The following is a 20,118-nucleotide window of genomic DNA, read 5'->3' as shown; positions in this document are numbered from 1 at the left end:
GAAAACAAAGAGAAATGCTGAATTCATTAAAAGGAAAATTTTCGTCATAGGCAAAATTCATTAGAAAAAATCTTAAATATGAAAATCTGTAAAAGTTGCTTATAATTCCATTTTGTGAGAGACAAACTTATGAATACGAGCTTATGTATATGATGACTTCCTGCATAAGATAACTGGTGTTAGATTGGTACCTCACAATCTGATGTTGGAAAATTTAAATTATTCATTCAAATACAAAAACAATTGGAGACTTTTCCTTTATTCAATTTCTTTTATGAATCAGATCTCTGTGAAAAACTGACAAAACGTAATTATCCATCTTTCCATTCACAAGGTCAATGCTACAATTTTTTATCCCTTAGGAATGAGTTTCAAATACAGTTAATCCTCTATATGTAACTTCTCTCGAAATGTTTTTTTTTTAATTGTTGTTGCTAGATTCATCTTTGTCTAGAGTAGGAATTATGTAAGTTTGCTTTCCATTTCCTTCAGGCTATACCATCATCTTGTGCATTAAAAACTCAGTCAAATTTGTGTAAAAATTGAAACAAACCACAAAATGTTCTTAAAAATATCTCAGTCACTATACATAACCACTGTTGTCCTGTCCATTGCTACTCTTAAAATGTAAATTTTAATAGAAGTTTTGAGAAAAATTAGATGACTACTGCACCATCTCATCTCTCAGTGGTACAGAAATTAATTATATAGACAATATTTTAAATAGATAAAAAGATACTGGCAAGAATTACCAAGAGTAAAACTGAAAATTCAGGACTGTTAGTGTCAAAAATATGTTAAAATCAGGGGAACCTGGGTGGCTCAGTCGGATAAGCTTCTGACTTCAGCTCAGGTCATGGTCTCATGGTTTGTGAGTTCGAGCCCCACATCAGGCTCTGTGTTGACAGCTCGGAGACTGGAACCTGCTTCAGATACTGTGTCTCCCTCTCTCTCTGCCCCTACCCCACTCATGCTCTGTCTCTGTCTCTGTCTCTCTCAAAATAAATAAATAAACATTAAAAAAATATGTTAACATCTATAATTTTTAATGAGCCTTTGACTTACAGAATCCAGTTTGGATTTCTCTATTTCACACCTTGGATAGAACACTGTGACAGCATCTTCCCCGCCCCCCCCCCCACCCCCAGGAATGAAATATATTTGCTGTATCAATTTTGAATATTTTTAAAATTTAAATAAGATAATTCAAACTCAAAGTAGTATGTCAACAACTATAATAAGCAAAAGATATAATATTAAGATGGTTAGTTGAACTGTGAGTTTTTTTAACTTAGGAAAAAATTTGTCAGTTCTTATTTCAAGAATAAAAAAACCCTAGGGGCACCCGGTTGGCTCAGTCAGTTAAGAGCCCAACTCTGGATTTCGGCTCAGGTCATAATACCTCATGGTTCATGAGGTTGAGCCCCATGTTGTGCTCTATGCTGACAGTGTGGAGCCTCCTTGGGATTCTCTCTCTCTCTCTCTCTCTCTCTGCCCCTCCTTCACTTGTGCACAGTAATGCTCTCTCCCTCTCTCTCAAAACAAAAAACAAAACAAAACAAAAAACCCTTAAGGTATTATTTATATTGACACTGCTATCAAAAGGAATAAAAACTATAGAAACATATTTTTGAAGGCTTTACAATATAATTTTAATTGCTTAAGAGTTTTATAATAAAAATATTACCCCCGAAGATCCTAATTAGAATTGAACAAATAAATAAATGCTTTTAACTAGGCATGAAGTTCTTATGTACACTATTATCATTTACTCAAAAAGATAGAAAAAAATAAGGTTATTTCTTTAAAAAAATTTAAAGATTATTTATTTGGAAGAGAGAGAAACAGAGCATGGGAGGGGGAGGGGCAGAGAGAGAGGGAGACACAGAATCTGAAGCAGGCTCCAGGCTCTGAGTTGTGAGCACAGAGCCCAGCATGGGTCTTGAACTCATGAACTGCGAGATCATGACCTGAGCTGAAGTTGGATGCTTAACCGACCAAGCCGCCTAGGCACCCCAATAAGGTCATGTTTAATTCATTATTTTTAGCCAACTAAAGATTTAGATAAGCACTTGGTTATAGGGGAGACATAGTAAATTATAAGGCAAAATTGGTAATATTATGGTTTGAATTTTGAGAAACAAATAATGTATGTGACCTGACAAATTTCCAAAACCATGTCCAAAACTAATTAACTGGGAATCAATCAACTGTATTCATGACTTTTTGCCCTTCTTCATCCACAAAGAGCCTCTATAACTTCATTAGAAGTGTCAAGATAACAATCTTAACAATCACAACACACTATTTCTTTAGTATTTTTGTTGTTGTTGTTAGGAATACTGAAAGGCATATTGGTATAGATATTGGTCCACTTCAGGGGTCATTTTTTTTTTTCTACAAGAGTCAAACAGTAAATGTTTTGTGGGATATCAGTCTCTGGCTAAATCAATCAACTCCGCCACTGTCAACATAAAAGTAGTTTATATATGCATAAAACAATGGCATATCTGAGTTCCAATAAAACTTTATTTACAAAAACAGGTGGCTGGTATACTTGGCTGTCAAGCCACAGTGTGTTGACCTCTGGTAATGTAATGATAATCAACACCCATCTTAAGGAATAAAAATTATAGACCCGAAGCACTTGTGTAACCTTCCCTGATCCCAACTCCCTAGAAACAACAACGATTATAAATGAACCATTTTGAGTCACATTTAAAAAACTTTGCCACATACTAATGAATTTCTATATAAGATATAGTACTATCCTTATACAAGCTCTTTTGGTCAAAAATGTTTTTATAAAATTGCATTTCACTACTGCATAGTACTGTAATACACAACCATACCATTCATTTGTCCACTCTTTTGTTAGTGAACAGTTTGCTTCTAGTTTGTCCTCAGCAAGAACAGTGTTGCTATAAATATTTTATATTTACATCTGCTTGTGCACATATACAAAAATTACTTCACGGTACACACACAGGCATGAAATTGCTGAGTCAATGCAACTTACAAATTCAAATTTGTAAGTAGAGTAAATTATATTTCAAAGCGTTTGCATTAATTTACACTCCCACTAGATGATTCTACACCCTTAGTACATGGATTTAAAAAATATATATTTTGTGCCAATGGGATGGGTTTTAAATATAAATTTTAACTAACTGGATACAAAGACATATTTTGTACCATTTACCTGATTTAAAATGAGGTTGAACTTTTTCTTTTACATGTTTATTGACCATCTGCATTTTCCTCATCTGCAAATTAAATGATTTTGCCTTTTACCCACTGTTCTGTGTAATTACGAGTTTCTTATCGATTGGTAGCTGTTTTGTGTAACCTGGATTTCAATCTTTTTCAATTATTGGTGTTAGAAGTACATCCTTCCACGGGAACCCTCTTGCACTGTTGGTGGGAATGCAAACCGGTACAGCCACTCTGGAAAACAGTGTGGAGGTTCTTCAAAAAATTAAAAATAGACCTACCCTATGACCCAGCAATAGCACTGCTAGGAATTTACCCAAGGGATACAGGAGTACTGATGCATAGGGCACTTGTGCCCCAATGTTTATAGCAGCACTCTCAACAATAGACAAATTATGGAAAGAGCCTAAAAGTCCATCAACTGATGAATGGATAAAGAAATTGTGGTTTATATACACAATGGAGTACTACGTGGCATTGAGAAAGAATGAAATATGGCCCTTTGTAGCAACATGGATGGAACTGGAGAGTGTGATGCTAAGTGAAATAAGCCATACAGAGAAAGACAGATACCCTATGTGTTCACTCTTATGTGGATCCTGAGAAACTTAACAGAAACCCATGGGGGAGGGGAAGGAAAAAAAAAAGAGGTCAGAGTGGGAGAGAGCCAAAGCATAAGAGACTCTTAAAAACGGAGAACAAACTGAGGGTTGATGGGGGGTGGGAGGGAGGGGAGGGTGGGTGATGGGTATTGAGGAGGGAACCTTTTGGGATGAGCACTGGGTGTTGTATGGAAACCAATTTGACAATAAATTTCATATATTAAAAAAAAAAAAAAAGAATACATCTTTCCAGTCTGTGGCTAAACTTTTCACTTTTCTTAAAAAAAAAAGAAAATTTTCTATAAAAATTTCTATCTTTACCATTTTTAACTCGTAAGTATATTCATAGTGTTGTGCAACCTCCAGAAATTTTCCATCTTGCAAAACTGAAACTCTATTACCATTAAACAACTCCCTGTTTCTCCCGCATCCCTTGGCAACTATCCTACTTTCTGTATACATAAATTTGACAATTCTAGATATCTCACATAAAGGGAATCATACAGTCTTTATGTTATTTGCTTATTTCACTTAGCATAATGTCCTCAAGGGTACATCCCTGTTGTAGCAAGTCAGAATTCTCTCCCTTTTTCAAGACTGAATAATATTCCACTGCATTTATAGACCACATCTTGTTTATCCATTCATCTATATATGGTCACTAAGGGTGTTTCCACCCCTTGGGTATTTTGAATAATGTCACTATGAATATGAGTGTAAAAATACACGTTTGGCATTTGCTTTCAATTCTTCTAAAATTTTTTAATGTTTATTTTTATTTTTGAGTGGGGGTGGAGTGTAGAGAGGGAGACACAGAATCCAAAGCAGGCTCCAGGCTTTGAGCTGTCAGTACAGAGTCTGGCACAGGGCCGGCCCGAAATCATGAACCGTGAGATCGTGACCTGAGCTGAAGTCAGACACTCAACCAATTGAGCCACCCAGGCACCCCTCAATTCTTATAGATACACACCCAGAAGGAGAATTGCTGATTCATGTGATAATTCTATTTCCAATATTTTGAGGAACTGCCATGCTGTTTTCCATACTGGCTACACAATTTTACATTTCCACCAAGAGTATGCAAGGTTTTCAGTTTCTCCACATCCTTGACAACATTTTATTTTCTGGGTTTTTGATAGTAGCCATCCTAAGGGGTGTGAGGTGATACCTTGTGGCTTTAATACGCTCCTTTTTAAATTGCTTATGTTTTTCTTGCTGAATTGTAGTAGTTCTTTATATATTCTCAATATTAAACCTTCAATAGATTTGGTTTGTAAATATTTTCTCCCTGTTTGTATGCTGCCTTTTTACACTATTGATTGTGTCCTTTGGTACACAAAAGATTCTAAATTTGATGAAGTCTAATTTATCTATTTTTACTTTGGTTCCCTGTGCTTTTGGTGTCATATCTAAGAAACCATCGCCAAATCCAGTAACATGGAGTTTTATCTTTATGTTTTCTTCTAAAAGTTTTATAGTTTTAGGTCTTAAATTTAGGTCTTTGATCTGTTTAAATTTTTGTACATGGTGTAAGGTTAAGGGCTCAACTTCATTCATTCATATATGGACATCAGGTTTTCACAACATGATTTGTTGACAAGACTGTCCTTTCTCCACCTGAATGGTCTTGGAATCCATGTTGAAAATTATTTGATCATGTATGCAAGGGTTCATTTCTGGGCCAGAGATTCTATCCCATTGGTCTATGAGTCTGTGTTTAGGCCAGTACCATACTCTTTGATTACTGTAGCTTTGTAATAAGCTTTGAAATCAGGAAGAAGGAAACCTCCAACTTTGTTTGTTCTCAAGACTGTTTTGGTTAATCGGGGCTCCCTGAGATTCCATATTCATATTAGTATAGATTTTGCTATTTTTCAATAAGCACCACTGGAATTTTGAGAGAGACTGCATTAAATCTGTAGATTGTGGGTAATATTGACATCTTAGCAATATTAGTCTTCCCATAAACATGGGCTATGGGCTGTCTCTCCAATTATTTGTTTCTTCTTTTATTTCTCTCATCAGTGTTTTATAGTTTTCAGTATATAAGGCTTTCTTTTTAGGTCGTTGGTTAAGTTTATTCCTAAATATTTTACTCTTTTTGATGTGATTGTAAATTGAATTGTTTTCTTAATTTCCTTCTTGTATTTTTCAATGTTCATTTATAGGACTACAACTGATTTTTGAATTGTTGATTTTGTATTGTGTTGAATTCATTAACAAATATTTTGTAGAATATCTAGGGTTTTCTACATATAAGGTCATGTAATCTACAAACAGATAATTTTACTTTTTCCTTTCCAACTTTGATGCTTTTTAAAAAAAAAATTAATGTTTATCTTTGAGAGAGAGAGAGAGAGACAGAGCATGAGCAGGGGAGGGGCAGAGAGAGGGAGACACAGAATCCGAAGCAGGCTCCAGGCTCTGAGCTTTCAGTACAGAGCCCAATGGGAGGCTCAAACCCATGAACTGCGAGATCATGACCTGAGTCAAAGTTGGATGTTTAACCGACCCAGCCACCCAGGTGCCCCTGATGCCTTTTCTTTTTTTATTTATTTATTTTATTTTTTAAATTTTTTTTTCAACGTTTATTTATTTTGGGGACAGAGAGAGACAGAGCATGAACGGGGGAAGGGCAGAGAGAGAGAGAGAGACACAGAATCCGAAACAGGCTCCAGGCTCTGAGCCATCAGCCCAGAGCCTGACGTGGGGCTCGAACTCACGGACCGCGAGATCGTGACCTGGCTGAAGTCGGACGCTTAACCGACTGCGCCACCCAGGCGCCCCATGCCTTTTCTTTTTTTAACATAATTACTCTTACTAAAACTTCCAGTGCTATGTTGCATAGAAGTGGTTAAAGTGGGCATCCCTATCTTGCTCTTGATCTTGAAGGAAAAGCTTTCATTTTTTTTTGCCATTAAGCATGTTAGCTTTTAATTTTTTTATATATGGCCTATATTATGCTGAGTTAGTTTTCCCCTCTTCCTAGTTTAAGTGTTTTTATCATAAAAGGATGTTGAATTGGTTAAATCATTTTTCTGCATCAATTGGGATGATTGTAGGTTTTTTCTTTTCCTTCCTTCTATTAATGTGGTGTCTTACATTTGTATCGGTTTTCCTATGTGAACCATCCTTGTGTTCTAGGAATACATCACTCTTGGTCATATGTATAATCCTTTTTATTTTTATTTATTTTTTTTTAATTTTTTTTTTCAACGTTTATTTATTTTTGGGACAGAGAGAGACAGAGCATGAACGGGGGAGGGGCAGAGAGAGAGGGAGACAGAGAATCGGAAACAGGCTCCAGGCTCTGAGCCATCAGCCCAGAGCCCGACGCGGGGCTCGAACTCACAGACCGCGAGATCGTGACCTGGCTGAAGTCGGACGCTTAACCGACTGCGCCACCCAGGCGCCCCTGTATAATCCTTTTTAATATGCTGCTGACTTTGATTTGCTAGTATTTTGATGAGGATTTCTGCATCAGTTTTTATAAAGGATTTGGGTCTGAATTTTCTTTTAATGTTTTTGTCTGGTCTCAGTGTCAGGGAAATGCTGGCCTCATATAGTAAGTTTGAAGGTATTCACTTCTCTTCAATTTCAGTGTTTTAGAAAATTTTGAGAAGATCTGGTGGATCTGGTGGTATATATTTTTTTGAGTTTCTGTTTCTTTTTAATTATTATTTTTATGAGAATGTTAAAGAATGGTACATATTGATAGCATTTTATTCTCTCAGCAATGAACATACATTTTCTATAAAAGAATTTCATGTACTTGCCTCACCATAAAAATCACCTGGCAGCCTGATGAAAAAATATATATCCATTCTTTCCTCATGGAGATTTTGATTCAGTAAGTCTAGGGTAAGCCCTATGCTTTTATAACACACCAGGAGATTCCAATGATCAGACAACATTCTATATATGATGCTTTTTATTGGCTGCTTAAGGTTGAATTATGTAGGTATTTCACAATTTAACTTATAGTTATCTGCTTATAGATTGTGAGTTTTTTTTTTTTAATTTTTTTTTTCAACGTTTATTTATTTTTGGGACAGAGAGAGACAGAGCATGAACGGGGGAGGGGCAGAGAGAGAGGGAGACACAGAATCAGAAACATCTGAGCCATCAGCCCAGAGCCTGACGTGGGGCTCGAACTCACGGACCGCGAGATCGTGACCTGGCTGAAGTCGGACGCTCAACCGACTGCGCCACCCAGGCGCCCCATAGATTGTGAGTTTTAATGATATTTTATTTTTTTAATTTTTGTTTTTTAAATTAAATACAAGTTCATTAACATACAGTGTAACAATGATTTCAGGAATAGAATTTGGTGATTCATCACTTACATATAACACTAGTGAACTGTTTGAGTTAAAAGTCTCTTTTGTCTTATATTAGTATATCTACCTCTGTTCTGTTTTGGTTACTATTTGCATGGAATATCTTTTTTCCACTCTTTCATCTTCTATCTGTGTATGTGTGCTGAGATTTAAAATGAATCTCTTGTAAACAGCATTTAATTGAATCATTTTTCTTTGTAAATCATTCAATCTATGTCTTTTGATTGGAGCATTTAATAAACTTAACTTTTTTAAGTAACTACTGATAGGGAAGAACTTACTATTGTCATTTTGCAAATTGTGCTCTGTCTGTTTTAAAGCATTTTGGTACCTCATTTGCTCCCTTACTGCCTTTCTTTGTGTTTAACTTTTTTTAATGATGTGCTTTAATCCCCTTTTCAATTATTTTGCACAAATTCTATACATATTTTCTTTTTATTTATTTTGAGACAGACAGAGAGAGAATCAATGTGCCTGATCTGTTTAGCTCAGGCCACTACCACACCTTTAAAGTTATGACAGCTTGTTCATCTTTAAAATTATGTTGGTTTTTTTTCTACCTCCATTCAACTACAGAAATTTAAGAGAAAAACTCATCAAATTCCATGAAAATAATTTGAGATTTTTTGAAAATAATTTTTTATTGAAAGTGATGGATTATCATGGACAGAAATTACTTCTCTGTGATATCATCTTTCTACCATGAACGTGATATAATCAGTGTTACTTATGTCTTTAATGTCAATAAAAGCTTCTTATAACTTTCTCCTTCGAGAACATTAAAATTCTTCTGTAAAATACAACACAGATAAGTAAAATGCATAAAACATAGATTAAGAATTATTTTAAAATGAACATCATTAAAACCACTACATAGCTGAAGAAACAGACTTTTGCCAAGTATCCCAGAAGCCCTCCATGTGTCTTGTGTTATTCTCCTTCTTTTTAACAAATCATTATCTAATTTTTATGATAATCACTTTGATTTTTCTTTTAAAAGCTTATGACCCAAAAATGATAGTTATAGCTATAAACAATTCAGTTTATTAATTTTTTTGAGGTATCTTTTAATGCTCTTTTAAGCTACAGATCCCCTCTATCACTTTTTTCCCTATATAAATTATTTTGAAGGAACCAAGATATTTATTGTATAGAATTTCCACCAGTGTTAATTTTGACGGCAGAATTCTTATGGCGTAGTTTAACATATTGGGTATATAATCTCAATCAGATTTAGCTTTACTTCATTCATTCATCCATTCATTCGGTCACTCAGTCAGTCTTGATGGATGACAGAGCTTTCTCCCATCCGGTTATCTATTTGTCTCTCCTTCTGTGATGTTAGCAGCAATTGATGCTAAGGTCTATTAATTTCTCAGGGGATGCTAAATGTTAATGACCTAACCCAAAAATCTATCACTTATCAGATATATTTATATTTCTGTAAAAGAAGACTTCCCTCATTAATGATTGGATAACGTAAATGATATAACTTGCAAAGGAATAACAAGACAAATTTTTCCCTTTATTGATCAGTTTTCAAAATAATAAATTGGCTCCCTATCTTCTAAATTCAACCAAGTCATTTTAAAAATCAGTCTTACAACTTACATATTTAACATATCCATGCATTTGGATGCACTGCAGTTATTATACCTACTGATGTTGAAAATGCCCCATGTTTGGCCAATAAGAGTGTCTTCAAGTTAGGTCCTGAGTACTTTTGACAGTGTTTGATATTTTCCTTGGTTTTGGTATCACCAAATGTTGCAGGCAAATCATGAACATTTACTGTTCTAGGCTTGGCATCACTCATTTCTCCAAAAACTGGTTTCTTTCAGTGGTAAATGATATTTCAAGACTACAATCTAGAATCCAGATGTACTCTCTGCTACTAACTTGTCATCGTTCCTAGGCAAAACAGTAGACAGAACTAGAGTATATATATGAATGTGTGTGTGTGTGTGTGTGTGTGTGTGCATGCAGATAATAATTTAGCTTTTATAATATCCCATTCAAATTCAAAACTAATGAGAGATTTAATGAGAATCTTAATTTTCAGGCACACAAGATAAAATAATTACAATATCAACAATTATTAATTGGTTTTATATAACATTATGTAACAGTTTTATAAAAAATATCAGTAATGCCACCACAAATATAATTATTGTCCTCCTCCTTTTTTCAGTTTTCAGGGCATAAAGCCATTATATACTACTATAACTCTCTCCCATATAACCAAATTAGTTCAGTTAGTTGTCTAAACACATGTATACTTGATGGTCATCATGGGTTATCATGTTTACACTCTCCAGTCACTTAGGTTGCCTGATACTTATTCTACAGTAGATTCTTCAGGAGAGCCTAATAGGAATAATATTCCCTGAATTCTTTCATTGTAACAGTTTATCTGTTTATCTTTCATACATGAAAGCCAGTTTGGCTGCCATTTTCATTCCTAGAGTATCTTAAATATCCTACCCCATTTTCTTCTGGTAGAAAATATGTCTATCAAAAATTATGATGACAATTTGATTCTCTTTCCTCAAGTTAATTTGTATTTTTATCTAGATGCCTGAGATTATTTTTCTTTTTCTTTAAAATTCATTAATTTTATTAGAATGTGTCTCAGTGTTGGTCATTTGAGTAAGTTTCTCAGATATTCAGTGTGCTTTTTAAATATATATATATACATATATATATATATATTTAAAATCTCTCTTTTTTTCAAATTCCAGGAGTTTCCTTGAATTATGGTCTTACTATGTTGTTATTCTTTTATTTGGTTTCTTCTTTGGAAACTCATTTATATTTATATTTATATTTATATTTATATTTATATTTATATTTATATATATTAAGTAATCTAAATCTGTCCTTTTCACTCTCATCTTTTCCATTCCCTTTAGTAATTTTTCTAATATTTATTATTTCTCCTTTTTTACCTTATATTACTCTTACAGACTTAACTGTTGAATTTATACACTTCTTTATTTCTTCTAATTTAACCTTCATTTCTAAAATAATTTTTCTTTATTTCAAATTATTTCCTAAGTTCTATAACCACATTTGTAAGATTCTCTAATTCTTTAAATTCTGATATAAATTGTTCTTTCATATCCTGTATTATTTTCTGATGTCTTTTTAGCTCATTTAAAAACTTTTCATCGGTTTTCTGTCTTGCTTTCATGGGCTGAGAGGGTATTATTCTACTTATTCTCATTTTTCTTGTTGTAATTTGTGGGATTAGGATACTTTTTGTTGGTTATTTTATGTGACATTAACTTACCCAAACTCTTAGAATAGCTTTTTTTTTTTTTTTTTTCCTCTTCAGGTTCTAGAGATCCCTCTTCTGTTTGTTTTCATGTCATTTTTAAAAAATATGACAGCGTACTTTCTGACATCTATTAGCTCTGCTTATCTTCCCCATTTTTTAAAATTTATTTTGAGAGTGAGAGAGAGAGAGAGAAAGGCGGGGGAGGGGGGGTAGGGGCAAAGAGAGAGGGAGAGAAAATCCCAAGCAGGCTCTGCGCTCAGTGCAGAGACTGATGCAGGGTTCCATCTCACAAGCTGAGCTGAAGTCAAGAGTCAGACATTTAACTGACTCTGCCACCTAGGTGCCCTGGTGTTCCCCAGTTTTACGAAGACTTTCTCTTTGTCTCTCTTGCCCTTCTGTCGCTCAATTTGGGCTCTATTCATAGTAGTTTCTTCTCCTTGTGGGACTTTGTCTTGGAAGATAACTCAGGTTGGTTAATTTCTCATGGGGCCTACACGGCTCAGCCCCTTCCATTGTTACCATGGAACCCTTCAACTCATCTGCTATTACAGTGTGTAAAAACCCTCTCTATTCTAGCTGCTGGGTTTTAGCCCTCTGGGTTTTCCAGTGAGTGTTCGTAGACCAGTTTCCTCAGACGCTGTCTCGTTTCCCACCACTTTCTACCATGCCTCTGCTGATCCATGTGTTATCCTGTAGGTGTTGTGTCTCAACCCGGTCATACTTTGGAGTTCAGTGGGATACGTTGTCACCTAGTTTTGTTGTAAATTCTCATTTGTTGTTGTAATTATTTTTTCAAAGCCTAGGGTTCTGTCTGTTTTTCATGGAGGAATTCAGGGTTATTTAAAAAGCATGCCCCCCATTGCCATCTACACTGAATTTGTCATGTTCATTTTTTTTGTATTATTGCCATTTTAAAATAACTTCTGAACAGATATTTTAATCTATAATTTTTGAATTAAACATATGCAAGTTTTTCTAATTATTTGGCCATACTGTTACTATGAATGATTCAAGGGTGATATGGGCTTCTTGATCAGGATCATTCTTTTTATAATAACATTTCAGTGATGTTCTCTTTTGGTAGAGTGAAAATTACAGGCTATTTTTTTAAAAAGTGTTAGTCTTGGAAATTTAAATATTCTGGAGTATTATATGACTTAACAGAATATTTATTTATGTCACTAAAAGAGTAACAGACGCTTTAGTGTAACATTTTCTGCACTGCTACCATCTGTTTCTAAGATGTTTCAACCTATATGTAGAGCTTCTAAAAGAGGCCGCCTATAGATTACATCCAACCTCACCCTTCTCATCCACCCCAATCTTAACTGATAGTAATAGAGTATAAATAGAGCATAATAGAGATATTATGAGATAGAGAGCATATAGACATAGAGAGCAAGGTCTAATCTGCTTCCTGACAGTCAGCCCCCAATGTACAACTGGACCTACACTTTTAAATCCAAACTCTAAGAGAAGCCACACTGTTCCTGTGAAGTGTATCCTCCATCAGTGCAGCAAGTCAAATAAATATAACAATTTTGGACTAACAGTTGTTTTGTCTCCTTGAGCTGGTGGATTTTGATACTTGCCTATATATCTATTCTAATTTTTATGCATTAGTTCACAGATTTAAAAGCTATAATTATTCTTATATAAAGTTCACTAAGTTCTAAATAACTGCTATCTTCAAAAATCCTTAATTATCTCCAAGAGAAACACAGGAAAGGTATATAAAAATAGCTACTGTCAATGAGTGACCTTAAAAGGTAAGAACTACATTGAGTACTCTAGAATCATTCAATAGTAATTTAACACAGGTTGACTAAAAAAGTGATAGATAAGATCATTGAAAGACACTATTTTAGCTTGTATTTTAAAGGACACAGACAATGTAAAATATCAATGACTAATTATTCTATAAAAAACCAAATGAATACAAGTATAACTTAACAATGAATATAAAACAACAAAGATGCAATTCAAATAAATTCTTATTTGAAATTAAGAATAATTGCCTTCCCTTTTCATAACATTCAAGTATCTTCAGTTACCTAAACCCAACTTTGTTCCTACCACTCAGATATATATGACAAAGTCAAAGCAATGAGATTTAGTCATCATAAGCACTCTTTTTGAAGTCAATGGCTAGCATAAAGGTATTTTTATCATGTAAATCTCCTGAGTCCTTTACAATAGTTTGATAGTTTTTCTTCTCAGAGGAGAGGAAGTGTTTCAAATTAGAGAAAGAAGGAAAATGGGGGGGGGGGGGGGAAAGAATGATCTAGAGTACATGTTCAAGAATGAGAACATGAAAGGGCATGTATTTCAGAGACCTGGGTGGAAAGCAAGAATACACCTTGGATGAGCATAGCAGCTAATTCGTGACTGTGGATGACTGGTCAATACGGAGAATTCTTATTATAGAACACAACATTTTATCTGTCTTACCACCTTATTTTCAAAACTTACCTCTTCCAGAAATTATTAGTAACAAAAATAATTTTCTAGTCAAGTATAGAGAAAATACTGAATATTATTAGCTAGGCAATGTAACATAAACAATAAGATACTTCCTATTTATAAGTGAGGAATGATTTTATTAAAATTATATAAATAAAACAACACAGGATTACAGAATAGAGGACATTAATAAGAAGCTGGATTCAAAGGATGATAACAATTTGGGGGAAAGAAAAAAGGAAAGAGATCCAATGCAGAAGACATAGTTGTACAAACACAAGGAAATGTGATATTGTGTAACTTGTTTTCAATAATTAATGTTTTCTATAGCAAGAGAATGGAGACTAGTTGAATCTGAAAAGGAAAGTTGTAACTAAATTGTGAGAGATATAGAATGTTGTTCTGTTATACAGCAGATGTTTCTAGGTTTTTGGAATGTATAGTTTGGCAGAAATTTGGAGGACATATCCTAAGTGTGTCAACTTTCTATTTAAAAAAATAAAAATTAAACCTAAAATTCTAACATTTGCTATACTGTACTAAGTTAAGTAATGTTAACACAAAAAAGAATATGAACATAACATCTACATACTTTTAAAAAATATGATAAACTCTGGATGCAAAAAAGTTAGAACATAAAATTGTATTCTGCCAGATGAAAACAAGGTGAACTTTCAATATATACCTTGTTCCAATGTTTCATTTTTAGCATAGTTATTTTTTAAAAATCCAAGAGGCATGTTCTTAATACTCTTTCAGAGTACTCAATTCAGAGTATTTTAGGTAAACTTAGGGAAGCCCAAGAAAAACAGCTCTCAATTACCTACCCAGCCCTTTCTTCTACCTTCTTTCTGCAGCACTGGAAGAAATAAAAAAACAGACCAGGTGTCTGATCATGGCAAATTCTGGGAAGGGGCTACGTATGTGGGGTCTTGCCTGATCAACATAAAACAGTTAATAGTTATCTGGCTGTAATTCCTTAGAGCTTAAAATTGTCACAAACCGTTACTGAGGAACCAGGAATGTCAGTCTTAATAACTTAAAATAATTCCTTCTTTGCTTTGGCTGCTGGAAAACTTAGTGCTGATTTGTGTTCCAGTTTTAATAACACTACAGGACCCATGCTAACATTTCTAAATTTATCCTCCATTTATTTTAGCATTTTGACCACTATTTATATATTCTTGTATAAGTTTGCCAAATCATTTTTGGAAAAGACATATATAAATACAGAAGAAAGACTTTAAGTGAATGAGGAAACATTTAAGATTTATTTTTTCAATAATGTTTATTGATTTTTTTTTCTTATTGTAAAGTAACACATGTTATGGGGTCATTACACTAAATATTCTCTCACAGTCTAGAATGTTTTTCTAGTAAGGTGTATGACTCACCTCCTGTAAGTCTTTGCTTAAATGTAATTTTTACCACTGGTCTATTTAAAATTCTATAGCATGTTAGAAGACAGTAAATGCTACGTTAAAGGATATGTCCAACACAGGGTTTGGGATGATAAAAATGGCAGGGTCAAGTTGCGGTTTATTTAATAAATCACCCTCTTTAAAACTGCAACCTGACCCTGCTGTTTTTATCATCCCAAACCCGTGTTGGACTTATCCTTTCACGTAGCATCTACCACCTTCTAACATGCTATATAATTTATTTATTGTGTTTAATGTTTATCTAAGTGACCTCTCCTTGATGGAATATAAACTCAAGGCAGGGAACATTTTTTTAATTAAGGTGTGTTTTGTTGTTGTTTTATTAAAGTATCGTTGGCACGCAGCGTTAGATTAGTTTCAGGTGTACAACATAGTGATTCAACAACTTCATATGTTATGCTATGCTCACCGTCTGTCACCATCCAACACTATTATAATACTTCTCACTGTATTCCCTATGCTGTAACTTTTCATCCCTGTGACTTATTCATTCCATAACTGGAAGCCTGTGTCTGCCACTCCCATTTTGCCCATCTCCCCACCCCTCTCCTCTCTGGTCACCAAGAGTCTGTTTTCTGTATTTATGGGTCTGTTTCTGCTTTTGTTTGTTTGTTCACTTGCATTCTTTTGTAGATTCCACATCTTCGTCTGTGATATGAGAATATATTCTAAGTACCTAAGAAAATGCTTGGCCTAGAACAAGAACTCAGTGTTTTTTTGTTTTTTTTTTTTAAGGAATAGCTCACCCATGTGTCACTGTTCTAAGACATTTTATAGGCATTATATAATTTAATTCTCACAAGAACCCTGGGAGGGAGGTGCTATCACTGACTACATTTTACAGAAAGGATGTAACTTTCTAAGTTACTTTCTAGGCTAACCGAGTCAAGTTATTAACTATTACTGCCTCTCTTGTGTAAAAGCAGTTGAGACAATGATAGAACAGTCACAGGAAAATGACAGTAAATAGAAAGTGAAAAGCAAAAGGATATATACGTAAGGCTGCTAAATCCAAGGAATAGTACCTACGGCCATTATATCCTCACAGGATCATCTAGATATTGAGATTACCCCTTTCTGAAGCTCATGAATATTTATAAAACAAACATGTTAAAGAAGTAAGGCTTCAGAAAACCATATTTTCAAAGCTGCTCTCCTAATACAGGTGCATTAATTAAATCTTCACAACAATTAATTTATCTTTCCCTCCTGACTCCATGGAAGCTGCTGTTGAGTAAAAGACAACAACTTCATCAACTCCAGGTTAAGTATTTCTTTACATTTTCTCAGTGAAGAATTGTCACATTACAAACGTTAGGGGAGTAAGAAGTCACTTACAGAAGCACGGCTCTTACAGAGAGTACTGCATAGGACACACACCGTCTAACGAAGGCTACACCACACCCCTGGTAGACTAGGACTGTAAGAGCCAGAGTCTCCTAGTCCAACACTTTTTCACAGTTCTCCATTCTGTTATTAGCACTGACTGTGAAAACATGTTATTCTTAAAAAATGAATAAGAAGAAAGCACACAGGAGTATCGTATTCGAATTTGTGGAAGCAATGTCTTTACGTTCTTTTGGCAATAAATATTCCTCCAGAAGTACAAATTACGTCATGATTAAGAGATACATTATAGGAAACTAAAATAATTAGAATAGAGAGAGAAATCATACCTTCTATCAATAGCTCTTGTCCATGACTGCCAAGAAGTGTACGAGATAGGAATGGGGCAAAGTCTACAAAAATTTCACGAAGAAGAGGAGCAACTTTTTCTAAAGCTCTTTCAAGTTTTGCAGTGATGCTGTTGAAATTAAGACATAAAGACTAGTAAATATAATTCAATATAAAAAGTCAAATAAAGTTTACTTCTAAATTAAAATCTTGAAAAATCACGAAAATACAATTCTAACCCATGGAATCGTACCAGTTTCAGTAGAAGGGACACCCTGTACGGTTTCACATCAGCCATAAGGCTACTCTGAAGACTTCAGCTAACGTGGAATGACTATTCTGTGAAAAGCTGTTGGGATTGTGTAACCCGCAAGGGCCATAGACTCTGCTCGTAGCTCTAAGGAGCTTCAAGAAAAGTTGTTCTTCTATGTCTTCTGTGACTATCCTTCTGTCTATGAACGAGAGCTGTTTTGAACACCCCCTACAGGGATCATTATGTTGGTTACAAAGAATTAACCTTTGTTCACAAGAGTTACCTAAAAATTCCCTGGAAGGCTAGACTAATAACGCAGTAACTAGAACCCTCTGTAATACAACTAAATTGCTGTGCTAAAGTAGGCATTTTCCACCTCATAAGCCCATTTACTTTTAGTTATTGATCCCTGTAATATGATTTATATTATTTCATTAAATTATATGGCCTTATATAAACACTATTTGACATTCTTAAAAATACTTTAAGTAGTGTATGTAAAAAAAGAACAGAGGTGAAGAAAATAATTCTGCTCAAGCAAATAAATAATCTGGTAACAACATCTAACTATCTGTCTTAGAAGTAAGTGCTCTGAAGTAAGACTGCTTGGACTAGAATGCTGGTTCTGAGGCGACCTAGGGGAGCGTGGGACATTAAGACTTCCTTTGCCTACAAAATGAAGATGACTGTAGTTACGACTGGTGAGGATTAAATGAGCTAAGGCATGTAAAGTGCACAGAAAAGTACCTGGCACACTGTGAGACGTCAGTCACGGTAGCTCTTATAACAACTACTTTGAATACAACAAAACTATATTTACTCTTACAAAATGTGGCTCTGACTTAAAAAAGCAAAATCACTATAATAATACAATAGTAGATGAACACACACTGTTCTACATCGAAGACATCTATGGCAAAAAATTGAACAATGCTTCAAAATAAAAGTTCAGCCACAAAGCTAAGTAACATTTTGGCTACGTATGAGGAAAAACATAAATGCCAAAAAGGTTATTAATCACAGAATAATTTTCCATATATTACTAATACTTAAAACTAAAGAACTGCATTGTGTCATGATTAAATAGGGATAAGGGAACAGACAGGATTCCTTCTTTCTTAACTTGGAAATAGCATGATCTGATTCATTTGTGTACTCAAAGCCTCACCATTAGCACTTCTATTTGACTTTTTCTTCTCTTATTTGGATGAACAGTTTTATTTATTTTTTTTTTTTTAATTTTTTTTTTCAACGTTTATTTATTTTTGGGACAGAGAGAGACAGAGCATGAACGGGGGAGGGGCAGAGAGAGAGGGAGACACAGAATCGGAAACAGGCTCCAGGCTCTGAGCCATCAGCCCAGAGCCCGACGCGGGGCTCGAACTCACGGACCGCGAGATCGTGACCTGGCTGAAGTCGGACGCTTAACCGACTGCGCCACCCAGGCGCCCCCTGGATGAACAGTTTTAGACAAAAAACTCAGAAAACTGGTGTGAGCACTTCCACAAAGACTATTCTGGAGGAACAACTCGCGGCAAGAAAGGGACTCGGGTGCAGCTGTGAAGACTTGCCGGAGATAAAAAGAATTTTCAATATTCTCCCTTACTCCGTTATTCCTGAATCTAGAACCTTCTTTTAACACAATTGTGTAGATTAGAATCATCTGTAATGCTGGTTAAACAGACTCCTAGAACCCCATCCCCCTAACTTCTGATTCAGCAGGTTTGGGTGTACTGTGAGAATTTGCACTTCTAACACATTCTCAGGTGGCTTGCTACTGCTGATCCAGGAAACACACTTGGAGGATAACTGTTTCAGCGAGAAGATTTACTACTAGTAAATTAGAATAAAATAGCTAGCAAAGAGAAGGCTACCTGAAGTCATAAAATAATCACAGTAAGTTATGTCTGACTTTAGTGAATATAGATGGACAGAGCTCCTTTTTCATGTCTACTTAATTCATTCCTTCTTATCTCCAGGATCATGTCCTATGACTTCCCAGCTAAAGTAATCCCATCCTTTAAGGAAAGATGAGTAAGAATGAGAAGAGCAAACCTATGAAAAGGAGAAAAATCCAGATGCTGTTGTTTGCTTCTGTACTTGAATTCTGAGTGAAGCATGAATATTTTTATTTAAGATTAATGAGAGTGAAATTACTTTAGAAAAATTTTAGATGTATAAAGGTCCACATCAGTTATATTATCATAATATACTATTGTGTAATTAAATCCAGGTGTATTTTTTCCTTAGTTTATGACTTTTTCCCTTAATTTATGGGTTTATGTATGATTTAGAAGCATCAGAATTGCAACAATAGTGTTCTAAGTGATTAAGTTACAGATCAAATAGAAACTTCAATTAATCTAAGCAAATATTTACATGAGTGTGTATACATATGTACTAATTATCTTAAGGGTAATGGATAAAAACAGACATTTCTCAGTGAGTGAATCCCTACAATAGGATTTTTTAAAAAGTGTTTTTAAGCATTTATTCATTTCTGAGAGGCAGAGACAGAGCACAAGGGCGAAGGGGCAGAGAGAGAGGGAGACACAGAATCCGAAGCAGGCTCCAGGCTCTGAGATGTCAGCATAGAGCATGAAGCAGGGCTCGAACCCACGAGCCGTGAGGTCATGACTTGAGCTGAAGTTGGAAGCTTAACTGACTGAGCCACCCAGGCACCTCCCCTCTGCAACCCCCACAAAATAGGATTTTAATAAGCAACTAATTTCTTATAAAACTCAATAGAATATTAAATGATGCTCTTACATATCATCCTGTAACCATAATTTTAATTTTCTAATGAGGGACAAAGTAACATTTTACCCAGCAAGAGACCAAATGTTTTAAG

General features: G+C 34.8%; 1 protein-coding gene across 11 annotated transcripts in view; it reads right to left on the bottom strand.

Moving 5' to 3' along the window:
* NBEA (neurobeachin) overlaps nucleotides 1-20,118 on the bottom strand; it is a 689,522-nt gene that overhangs the window by 382,474 nt on the left and 286,930 nt on the right. For all 11 annotated transcript variants that reach the window (XM_045473789.1, XM_045473805.1, XM_045473824.1 and 8 more), the window contains one exon: nucleotides 17,017-17,144. In XM_045473789.1, coding sequence (XP_045329745.1) covers nucleotides 17,017-17,144 — 128 coding nt within the window. The remainder of the gene's footprint in view (nucleotides 1-17,016; nucleotides 17,145-20,118) is intronic.

The sequence above is a fragment of the Leopardus geoffroyi genome, chromosome A1 (assembly GCF_018350155.1).
Source record: "Leopardus geoffroyi isolate Oge1 chromosome A1, O.geoffroyi_Oge1_pat1.0, whole genome shotgun sequence".
NCBI lineage: Eukaryota > Metazoa > Chordata > Mammalia > Carnivora > Felidae > Leopardus > Leopardus geoffroyi.
Note: the sequence above shows the minus strand (reverse complement) of the source record. Positions and strands in the feature narration are given on the sequence as shown.